At 41.8% G+C, this 12,249-nt stretch overlaps 1 protein-coding gene across 2 annotated transcripts in view; it reads right to left on the bottom strand.

The window, feature by feature from the left end:
- The window catches only part of CDH13 (cadherin 13), a 442,930-nt gene that overhangs the window by 282,916 nt on the left and 147,765 nt on the right, over window positions 1–12,249 (bottom strand). For both annotated transcript variants that reach the window (XM_038147938.1, XM_038147939.1), the window contains exon 3: window positions 4,354–4,562. In XM_038147938.1, coding sequence (XP_038003866.1) covers window positions 4,354–4,562 — 209 coding nt within the window. The remainder of the gene's footprint in view (window positions 1–4,353; window positions 4,563–12,249) is intronic.

Here is a 12,249-nt window from a genome sequence, read left to right as displayed (position 1 = left end):
GATAAGATGAAATTTCCAACTTTCAGTTGTCCTACTTTCTCCATAAAACAAAGCAGGGACCAAGCATTGGACAAGACACAAGTTTAAAAAATCGGAGAGTGCTGCCAGTCATTGGCTCAGCCATTTTCTCCCCAACCAGGGTTTATGAGTGATTTATTTTTCCATTAGGGATTTGAGGCTTAGCAATTCTCTGAATTATTCAAAATGAATCCAAAGTTCATTTGGGGAATTCTGGGTGAATCAAAACATTTCCAGGTCTCTTTTTTCTTAATATCCCCAAGCACTCCAGTCCTGACTGTGTGAGAGGGCATCAAGCAAATGCTGGGCAGAGCAGGGCACAGGCAGAGCAAGACACATCCCAACGTTGCTCCATGGGGAATGTGATAGATGAGTAATGGCATGGTCGGCTCTCACAATTAAAAGGCACATATCATATACATGTGTTAAGAGAAGTTTTATAGATTTATAGTTGTGTTTTACCCCCCTTGTGTTGTTATCAGGGAGTGGCCTGGGTTTGGGACATTTGGGAGGGTCAGCTTGCTAATATGGCAGCACCTGACCTCCAGAGAAGATTTAAAGAAGTAAAACTCCACCACTGGACAGAGAAGAAGGAGTAGATGGATAGAACTTTGGGAGGGACTAAAGGGTTAAAAGGTGAAACCTCCATTGTGTGGGTGAGCACATGGTGGGGAAAATCCTCAGCTCCTGGTGTCGTAATTTTTTCTCTATTGAGTCTTCTGTTGTGTTTTTAATAAGGTTTTAATAGACCTTTCTAAATTTTTGGAAGTGAGTAGCATTTCTCACTGGAAGGTTCCATTGCCCACCAGCACTGCTCCATGGGGAATGCATGCGGAATTCCTCTTTTTCACTGAGCACTGATTGCATCGGGCTCCAAGGGTGTACAGGCACATAACTGTTAAAGAGTTAACTATTCCACCTTCCACAGGCTCTTCTGTGCACTCACATTCAAAAGCCTTTCAGAAATGACTGAAGATTTTTGGGAATATTCCTCTCCATCAAGACAGACAGAGACCAGTACATCTATCCAAAATCACAGGAGGGAGGAGGCACATCCTGCGGGCTGGAGAAAGCAATTCCAGCTGGAGTCTGATCTGGAATCTGATGTGGAGTCTGATGGCCAGATTTCTGCATGTATGGATATCTGTAGCAGAGACTGATGGGATTTAGGGTGTGTTAGACTTGCAGACATCAGGGAAAGCAGCAGTGCAGTATCTGCTCCTGCAGGAGATTTTGTGACCATGGCCATGATTGAGGAACCACCTCTGCCCATATTATATCCATGGCCACCCCTGGATGGAAAGCTGCAGGCTCTGCAGGTCTATTATGCTCCTGGCAGAAGAGGAGGAAAACAGGCCCTTCAGATGCAAATAACAGTTAAATACTAAGTGATATTCCAACAGCCACTGATTATACTCTGGCCATGAAGTTAATTTAGTTAATCACATAGGATGGATTGGTGAGGCCAGCTGGAATAATCCCCCATCTTTAGCAGGAAAGAACTGCACCCCTTCACCAGCAGAATACCAAAAGCTTTTCTGCACACTCCAGATTGCACCTCTAAATAATTTCCATATTCATCCAAAGTATGGTTGGTAGCAATCAGAAAGTTCTAGGAGCTACTGCCTGTTCCTAGGCTGCCAGTCAGCACATCAGAAATCATTGTTGAGAGCCATTCCCAAACACGTTGGGAATCTGCAATTAGTAACATTAACAATGGGATTTCACAGATGTAGGTTACATGCTTTCAGAAAGGAAATGGCAGTTGCTGGCAGTGGGGAAATACTTAAGAACTACTTATCCTCTAATTAGACAAGGTACTGTTCTCTAAGTACTGAATGCTAAGCACTGCTCCAGCATGTGCTCATCTTAACCCCACAGAATTATGCTGAATTGCTGAGGTTCCATCTGAGCATTTCTTAGCCAAGGCTCCTTGCATAAACAGATGGAGCAGTTCTGCTGTTTCCATGCTGACACATTTAGACTGCAAAAGTACGGGATTAAGTTCAAATTTATCATAAAATCACTTTAGATAGGACGCTGCAGTCTTTATATCCTTCTCAAGTATGACAAACAGAAAGACAACACTGTCTGTGTGGTGTTTAAAATAGGCAAATAGATGAAAAAGGTTGGGAAGAAATACTGGTTTAACAGCTACAGAGGACTGGGTGAGGCCAGACAGGACAGCCATCCCGAGACTTTTATATTCCCTTGAAGGGTGGGTGATTCCCTTAGATGGATTTCCCAGGACACATTAAGGCACCGTGTAACTCACAATTGCATTGCAGACACTAAATCCCACCTGAAATGGGTAATCAGCTGTTCATGGGCTGAATATCAAAATCCAGAAAGAAGTGATGAATGCAGGTTGAGATGTTGTGATATTGTCACTTGTGAGGAAAGGCTGGCAAGTGGCGGAATTTGCCTGATTTAGACTGGTTTTCTCTTTCTGAAACAACACAAAGTGGTCGGGAAAAGAATCCAGGGGTGGGGCCAAAGCAGCTCTGGCTTTCAAATGTAGTCTGGAGAGAGATTTCAACACTAGGCATCCACTCCAGCAGTATTGCTGGAACACTCTGAGGGGAGACTCTCCAGAACCCAAACAGGACCTAAAGACAAAAGGTCGCTGGCAGAGCTTGTCATAGTCTGTGCAAATACACATCCTGTAACTGCTGCTCATGAGACAAGATTTCCCCTAGATTGTAACAGCCATAGAATAGCTGACATGATTTCCCTTACACTGTAGCATCCACAGAATATCTCTCCTCAAAGATATTGAAGGGCTGCTTCTCTAAAAAAACCAGAATAAATCTTCAGAATGTGATTCTCAGAGAGTCAGATCTTCACACATAAACCAATCCCTTGAAATTTAACTCCTGATCTGCTGTCAGAGACGTCTCAAACTCCTCAGTGGTTCTAGTAACTTCTAACCAGAGAATGATGATCCCCATTTTGAAACTGCTCCTAAGATTTCAAAATAAAACCATTTGAACATTCTTGTGAATGGAACAGAAGGAGCAAGGCTTGCTAGTCTGAGGCACAGGACAGCCAAGTGCCCAGCTTGCTCCTCAAGTGTAGCTTTCCTGCTCTGAATTTGGCAGTCTGTGGTCCTAAACTCACAGCTCCTCCACGTAAGACTCCCTCAAGTTTGACTGTGTTAAAATTTAATTTTGTGAAGAAACGGCATATTTAAATAAAATTAAATTCCATTTCAGTGTTCTGATCCGCTTTCTGCAGTTACACATTCTGGTTCTTTCTCTCCTGCTGGCAATCCATATTCACATGGTGTGGTGCTTAAAGTGCAGAGCAAAACCTTTCCTCGTCCATGGACTTTCAGAAGGTTGTTCAACCTTTCTCCTGAAGATAATTTGTTTTTATGATGGAAGACCTAAGTTATACTAATATATTGTTGGGAATATAATGAGAATGTTGGCAATTGAATGTCTAAATACCAAATCAAGACATAGGTCAGTCATTTTTATCAAAGTTTCTGTATACTTCTGTGAAATTATAGGTCTGGAAAGGTACCAGGCTTAATTACCCAGCGAGCCACTGCCTTGCCTGCCTCTCTCCTAAATGCCAGGACACAGAAGTGCAGCTACCTCACATCTCCTTTTGTTACTTGCAGGGGTGTGAAGTAAATAATTCAATTTATAATAATTCAATTTACAATAATTCAACTCAATTTATGAAGTGCTTTATCCCCTAAGGATGAGGTTTGTTTTACACTGAAATTCAGGAGGGGGAAAGAAAGGACAAAACATTCAGTGGACAGAGCAGAACAAAAATCACCAGGGTATAGAGACAGAGTGGAAATGTGTGTCACTGTTTGTGTGCAGATGTTTATTCACTTTACCACCTAACAATGTCAGATAAACAGACGAATATGAAAATTTAAATTACACAGAATTCATTCCCACGCACTTAGACTTGGAGCCGAACGAGAAGGTTCTGTAAATTCTAAATTACACATTTAAACTATGATTTTCCATTTTTAGTTGTGGCCAAACTGTGATTACCTGGCATAACATATATATGAAGAAGCAGTCAATTTTCATACTTGGGCTCTTTCATTTGAATAAAGTCTTTATGAATGTTTAGCATCCACACCTGAAGATGTAATATATCTTCCACAACCTGGGAAATCTGCATCACAAATTAAACCAAGAGCGAAAATGTTGCAGCAATATCTGCATTGAAGACTGATTTTGATCTCTGCTAACAGATTAAAATTGCCTACAATCCTAAGTGACACATGTAAATATTTAGCAGCAGCATCCCCTTGGCCCTCTTTTTTTTTTTTTTTTTTTTTTTAATCTTTGGTATTTATCTTACCTTTAATGCACCATGTTTTTCATTTGCTTCAAGAATAAAGATTTCTGCCATATCCTCGGCGTGCTCCGACCGTGCGTGGACAAACAAGGCTCTGCCAACTTCTGATACATTCTTGAGTGCAACCAAATTCCCATCGAGTTCCACTCTAAAGTCTGGGTTAGAAACTTCAAAGTTCAATTTGTTGTTCCCCTTGCAGTCATCAAATTTCACTGGGGGGTGAAAAGAAAAAAAGAAAAAAACACATTGTAAATATCAACTTTGGAACACAAGCTCCAGATATCTTTGTCATTAGCTTGTCTATAGATTTGGGAAGAAATGTCTCTCAAAGGGAAAAAAAAACTTTCAAATAAATTCTATATTTTTTGTATTCTTCTTCATAAAGAAGTGCATGAATATGTACTTTGAGAAAGATGAAGAGGCTTTGACCAGTCTAACAGGGTAGCAGATAAATATAAAACACTTTGGACATGAGCCTTTTGTGATCACTCCAACCAAATGCACACCCAGTTCCACAAACTGAGCAGTGGCAATAGAGACCCCATTGTGCTCCTCATCGCAGCCCAGGATCTCCAAAGGCTCTTCTGTGGCAAAGTGCTTTCAGATATCCAGTACATCTTTAGGCTCAGCGCTGGTTGTTTACAGAATATTCAGCCCCAGGCTACAGCAAAAGTTTTCTAAAACTGAAAAACTGAACATTTCTTACTGCCAGGATTGTCACACAGCCCATGAGCTGCTCTGTATCTAAGGATTGTGAGAACTTTTAATTGAACAGTCGCTGTCAATAATTCTGTTTCACTTTACATGGAAAGTTTAAAATATTTAGGAAAGCCAGCATAAAGAAGAAAATATCCCTTAAGCACAAAGATTTGAGACTTTGCCTCAAATTTCTCCTCTGAATCTTTTTGCACAAAATACTGGATAAAATATTAGTGATTTAACTACCACCTATTTCAGTAAGAGATCTTGACCACAAACTTGCAATTGCTAAATGAACTTTTCAGGTTTTGACATCTCTAAACAATATATTTGCATGTGAAAGGTTTTTCTGCGGACAACCTGTTTTGTATTCCCTGCCTTCTCCTAGAGTTACTGCTGCTGCAGACTTTTCATTTACCTGTATGCTCTCACTATTTTTATTTTACATTTCACTTCCCCTGGATCTTTAAAAACTGCATTACAATTTCAGAAAAAAACTACAGACAGTGATACCAGCTACATAAAATCAACAACAATGGAGTTTTACTACAAAATAAAACGCTTGGCATAATTGTTTAAATGCACTGTATACACTTCTTGTACTGGGGCATTGTTTTTAAAGGAAGAGAAACAATCTCATGGCCAATCCCTAAACTCTTCCTGACTGTGGAATCTCTATAAATGGTCCTAAAGCATGAGAATAATCTCCTGGTGGGTGGCCACTCAACACTCCTGGCAAGTTACACAGACATCCTCTTCATCAAATTCTGTATTTCTCTCCAGGCAGAACAACATGAAGACAGGGCTGCCAGAGGACCTCGTGGAGATCCTTCCTTTCTGGGCATTCACTGGGATTCAATCCCAAAGCAGAGCACCACAGGGAAAAGGAACCATCGCTGGTTCCAGAATGTACAACTTCATTTTATGATGAATATTGATGAGATGGGTTAGGTTAACAATTAAACAATGCCAAAATCTCAAGCACTCAAACAGAATAAGGCACTGAAAGAGACGTGGGGCACTATTTACCAAAGCAAGAGTGGAGGGCTGGCCTTGGGCTGCTCCCAGCCTCCCACCAGCCGCCCTCTCACTCCCCCACCTCAGCAAAACTGGGGAGAAAGATGGAAAAGATAAATACAGGGAGGTCACTCACTAATTATCATCACTGGCCAAACAGAAACAACTTGGGGAAAATGAATTTAATTGCCAATTAAAACAGACGTGGATGCTGAGAACAAGACAAAATTAAAACCACCCCATGGAGCCATGACCCTGTGAATTCACACCAGACAATTTCCTTCCCGGGGAGAGTCCAGACTCTCTGAGAGACACCGTGGGCTCTGGCAGAAAATCTCCCCCAGCAGCTGAAGGATCAGCTGCTGCACAAGGCTTCGGCTCAATTACATGTTTTTAACTAAAAACTGCTCCCATTTCCTCCACTTTACTTTAGGGCAAGAGAACTATCCTTGGATTCACAGCGGGACAGAAAACCAGAATTTCATCAGCTCATTTGGTGTTGCATTGAATTTTGCTGAAAGCAAGAGGGATTATAAATAAAGAAGAAACAAAACCTCTTTCCCCTCAGACACTGCAGTCTCTCCAGACAAACCTATCTCAGGCTGTCAGGTGGCACATCCTGCTTGCAAAGTCTTGTACTGAAGGAGAACCAGGAGGGAAAACCACAGAATCTGGGAGCAGCAGCAGCTTAAAGCAATTTCAGAGTGCTCAGAGTGTGCTGGTGCCCACACTCCCAGGCTGGGAACTGCTTCCAGGAAGGGTCTTGTGCCCACAGCAAGGTTTTGATGGGAGGCTCCCTGAGTAAGGCCTCCCTGGTGACAAATCACCCTTTGCAGTTGATGTTGGGTTTATGGCAGGTGTTTTAATAGACTCACTTCAACTTCCTAAAGCTACCAACCAAAAAAATGTAGTATTTTCTTGTCACTACAAATGTGGGAAGTTGAAATTCTCTGTACAAGCCACTGTATAGATACTGCTTAGATTGCAGCCTTTGTGAATTACATGTATCTTATTTTTAAATCCCCTAAAGAAACACAAACCCCAACTAAATAACTAAAAAAAAAAAAAAAAACAAAAAAACCCCCAGGCTTTAGGAACTTGTTGTATTGGTGGCATCTCTTCCCACTGCAGAGGGTTTGGAACTGCATGACCCTGAATGGCTTCCAACCCAAGCCAGTTTGTGATTCTCTGAATAAATATGTGCTTTTCATAATCAAAAACTGCTGCTGATTAACTAATAATAGCTTACAATTGGAAAAATTTGGCATTGGCCTCTGAGAAATTAAATCATGACTAAAAAGTTTAAAAAAAATTAAAAGCCAAAGACAACTATAATAAAATAATGCCTTAAAATTCAATGTCATGGTTCAGAGCTGCAGCGTCACCCAGCCAAACGCTCCAGGTCCCTTTCAAGAGAAGAACAAACTGGGTTGTGTTTCTAAAGCAGGGAGGAGCTGGCTGGGGGCGCACTGCTCCCACCTCTCTGCTCAGTGCTCACAAACCCTGGGATCCCTGCATCGCTGCCATCTGCATGCTCTGGGGAAACTCAAGGGCCACATGCAGGTTTGGCACATGGAATCAGGAGAAGTGCTTGAATCTATTCTATATTCCCTTGGAAGTACGACTTTGACACTTTTGAACCTTTTTTACTTTGCTGTCTATTTCATCTTGCTTTATGAAACTCTGCAACTTTTTCCAAAAAGGGCTGAGGCAGAGTTGTTTGAAAGTGGGAAACCATATCTCATCCATAAGCACTGATGCTTTCAATTCCCAGTCCTACCACAGAAATGGGAGTATTTGGTGAGGTTAATAGCAAGGAGAAGGAAAGAAATTCAGAAGGCTCTGAGAAGTACTGATATGTAGGAGAGAAATTAGAAGTGGGAGGAGATGAAGTGATCACAGGGATAGAGAACACTGAAGATTATTTGGCCTCAGGGCCAGCAGGGATGAAAATGAAACCAATTGTTGAGAGAGTTGAGGGGAACTGGAGCTCTAGATAAAATCCCTAGTCAAATGTGGACCTTATCAGGGTGGTGCTGTCTGCTGGACTGGGCTGACCAGGGAACATCACCCGAGATTGAATTTCATCCTCACAATGCGCCTCACTGGGAATATTTGCTTCCTTAAACTCATGTAACTTCTGGGTAAGAGACAAATGCCCCAAATTTACAGTACTTGAGCTGCCTGTGGCAAACTCCAGGAGCAGCTACACAGCCCATGGAGCTGGGCCTGGCACTGACCACACTGACCTTCCCTGCCAGGCACTCAGGAGAGCTCTGAGGAGTTTCAGCTTCCTCCGATTTCCCATCCATTCCCAGATTACATCTGTCTCTTAACCAAACTTGTACATTGTTAATGCCCATTAAATACAAGGGAAATAGAATTTTTAGTTCTTATTCTCCGGTGAAAAAAATCTTGCTCAGTACATAAAGTGAGTGCAGAAATCCCTATATAAAAACTCTAAAGTGTTATTAATTAATAACTCCTTTTGTCCCCCAAGTACCAACCAGTGTAACAAGAAATGAGACAGAAGTTGTGGATATCAGCTGTGGAAAGTGTCAGCCTGAGCTGCAAAGGTGCTCTCTGAATATCCAACACTTTGCTGCTTGGCAGCCCTGCTAGCATATGGTCTGTGTGATGATGTTTGTGATGTTCATGCGTTTGTCACAGAAATGAGGTGTGAGGAAAGCCCTGAGATGGATAATTGACATTTTTCCCACTACCCACGTGCATTATAACAGGTTGGGTGAGTGGCAGCCTGATGAGAGGGGCCACACACACACCCCAAAAGTTCCCACGTTCTCCTGCACACTCACTCTGTATTAGAGCTTAAGGAGTTTAACTGGATTTTAAACTCCTCAGAGCAAAGGCCACCTCTTCACCCAGTGTCTGTGCAGTGCTTGAAACAAAATGATTCATGTTTGGGGCTCAGGGTGCTACAAAAGTGCAAAAAATGAAAAATAGCAACAGATCAGCCCCAGCCCCAAACTGAAACGTTGGTAATGCTGCACCAGGCATGACAAAGGAATGTCTCACTGACAAGAATTCAATGGGCAATTAAAACAGTGATCTAATATTTATATGAGGGTGGAGTTCTTAATTTATTGACGCATCTATGACTCTTATGATGTTCCTAGTCATGCTCCAGCTGCCAAATGAACATCTTTATTGTGCCTAATATGCCACATGCTATGAGACAGGCTCCAAAACTCCATGCAAGCAAAATGAAAACACTGCCAAGCAGCTCCCAGTGAAAAACGAGTGTCATTCATCGCCCTCTGTTCATTTCTCAGCCTCCTGTGTTAGACTTTTACTCCTTTATGTAAAATTCACACGTGAATTGTACAGAATATTTCTTTCCACCGAGCAATATTCATTATTAGCAACACCTACAAGGATTTGATCACTGACTTTGAGCTTATTACCACCAAAAGACCTGGTGGAAAAACTTGTGCAGGATCCCAAGTCCATTAGTGCAATGATAGGAAAAGTTGTAACTGGAAATATTAACCTTCATAGATCTCAGCAAGGAAATTCCTGTTCCTGGGATTCCTCCTCTCAGTGCACTCTATTTTCCCTGTTATGATATATCACAACTGCGAGGTTTCTACACCACTGTGATATTTATGATAATAACCCACAAATGTATTAAAGGATACCATTTTAAAACATTGAAAGGTTAGCAGTTGCATGTCTTATAAACTAAAGTAAAAGGAAACAAGCTGAAATAGGTTTGTATTCAAAAGCATATGTTGGTCTGATATATTCCACTTCCAAAATAATTTTTTTTCTGAGTTTAATTCTCAGAAGTTTAATTTGTTTTGAACAGAAATACTGAATCCATAATTTTCTCTCTGGTGAAATCTCCACAGAGGTATTCTGAATAAATAAATACACATATTTATCTATAAGCACACCAAAACTAACTCTGTATGTCTCTATGTAGAGGTATTCATATTTTTCTGTTAGCTGATCATAACAAGCAACAAAATGACTCCTGAATGAGGAAATTTCACATTGAAAATACAGACCTAATTGCTCTATCAATAAATATTAGGATGCTTTTTGTAAATATAACCTAGCCCTGCTCAAATCTGTGGGAATTACAGCATCAAAGCAATATTATCCTCTGCATTTTATTCCTTCTCCTTTCTAGCAAATAACTTTAGATCCTATTGAAGCCACAAGTCGGAAGGTGTATCTGTGAGAAGTCTGGAGGGGTAAGAAAAGCACATTACAGCTGCACAAAGGCAACTTAACTTGCCAGCCCAGCAGGGATCCCCCAGCTCCGCTCAAAACAGGGAAGTGAGAGAGGCTGAGCTTCATTAACCACGGAGAAAAGTGATGGCTGAGGCAAATGGAAATGCTTCTGAGTGCTGTGGTTGTGTATAAAAATTCATAAAGCACTGTGACCTGGTGAGGCTCTTGTTAGCTGAGTGAGAAATGGAGAGGGGCTGGGGAGGGGAAGGGACTCCCAGCTCTGGGATAGCTCTCAGCACCTCCAACTGCACAAACACCAAGTGTAACAAGGCTCTAAGGGCTGAGTTATCCCGCCAGGATGGGGAGGATAAAATCCACCTGGAACCAGCCCATCTGGACTACCTGAATCCATCCCAGAACAAGAGAGGAAGCTGCCACAACAGCTACCAGCACAGGAGCTGGGAAACAAAACACATCCTGCCTTTCAAGCCAACAAAAAGTTCCACAAGGAGAAACAGCTTCTTTCCCTGCCTTTGAGGTGCCTTCAAAACCACCTCTTGAACACGGGTTCTGGCAGTGAGCCCATAGCCTGTGTATTTCTGCTGGTTTTCTGCAAAAATACCCGAGCAGCAGAAGGAAAAAGTGTAGCCCCATGAAAATTTGAGGGCAGAATATTATCCAGACAAGACATTGTCAAGTCAGACAGGTTGCTCCTGAAGTTATGATATTATCATTATTTTATATCTAAAAGCGCTGCAGAAAGAATGATTTCACAGATTAGAAACCTACTAGCGTGACTGAAGTATTTACACAAAAAAACTTATTGAACATTTAATAAAATGAACAAAATGAATTTTATGAAAACTCTTTTTCAAGGTTTTTATACAGCTTAATGCTACCCTAACTCTGCAGTAGAATTGCTACAGAATGATTTTTTTTAAACAAATCCAACAAGCAACAGTGGGTTATTATCTTGCACTGCATGTTTATGATTTTCTTGCATTTATATAATTTCTTTATGTGCCCCTGAAGTAAATTACAGTGATGACTTCTTTAGTATCCAGAGAGTCAGAAATTGAGAGAACACGAACAACAGTGAAATGTTCGTCACAACACAACAAGAATTGCTTAAGACAAATACACATTTATATTTGGCTTCTTTGGAAGAACAAGTACTAAGCAACAAACTGCATCCCTGAGCACACTTTTCAAGTCTGAAAAAAACAAACTGATTAGCTAAACTGGCAAACATCCCTGTGTGGCTTATGTGCGATGATTAGATTTGTGCAGAGCCCTGTTATGATACAAAAATTAGGCCAGCAGTTCATCCACCGGGCACAGGGTGTTCATTCCTGCCCTTTGGAGAACACCCTTTCCACTGGAGAAACGGTGCCTATTAATAGCCACAGCTTCCTCTGCGCTGTCAGAATTCATTGCACGTATCACAGATAGGAGATAAGCTCCCTTAGATGATGGGAGACAAGGGATTTCACCCAGGAGCCAGCTGCAGCCAAGGAAAGGTGTGATGTTCTCACAAAAGAGCCTCACTGCTCTATTTCCTGCATATCCTCTACCACCTACAGTGGTGGCAGAGCTGGAAAATTGCTAAAAACCTGAAATTCTGCAGCGCAGATCACCTGAGCAATAAGTGATACCTGACTGAAGGCTTCCTCTTGGGTGATGGGTTTGATTTGTGATTCCAGAGCCGGGGACTCCACACCAAAAACCCCAGCTCAGCTCTGCCCCTCTCCTCACCTTCTGTCCTACCCAACACTGGGCTCTGGCATCTTTCACATCTCACTGAGCTCTGCCTCTCTGCTCCTGGCACATCACAACACCACTTGGCTTGATCTGAGTATCACATCTGGTACCCTGAGCTACAAGTGAGCAACCCTGCTCTAAAAACAGAGGCCTCACAAATTGTATCATCCCACATCTGGAGCGAAATGTCCTTGCCTTGCAGCCCTGGGGTTGCTGTTTGGG

Source organism: Motacilla alba, chromosome 11 (assembly GCF_015832195.1).
Source record: "Motacilla alba alba isolate MOTALB_02 chromosome 11, Motacilla_alba_V1.0_pri, whole genome shotgun sequence".
NCBI classification, from domain to species: Eukaryota; Metazoa; Chordata; class Aves; order Passeriformes; family Motacillidae; genus Motacilla; species Motacilla alba.
Note: the sequence above shows the minus strand (reverse complement) of the source record. Positions and strands in the feature narration are given on the sequence as shown.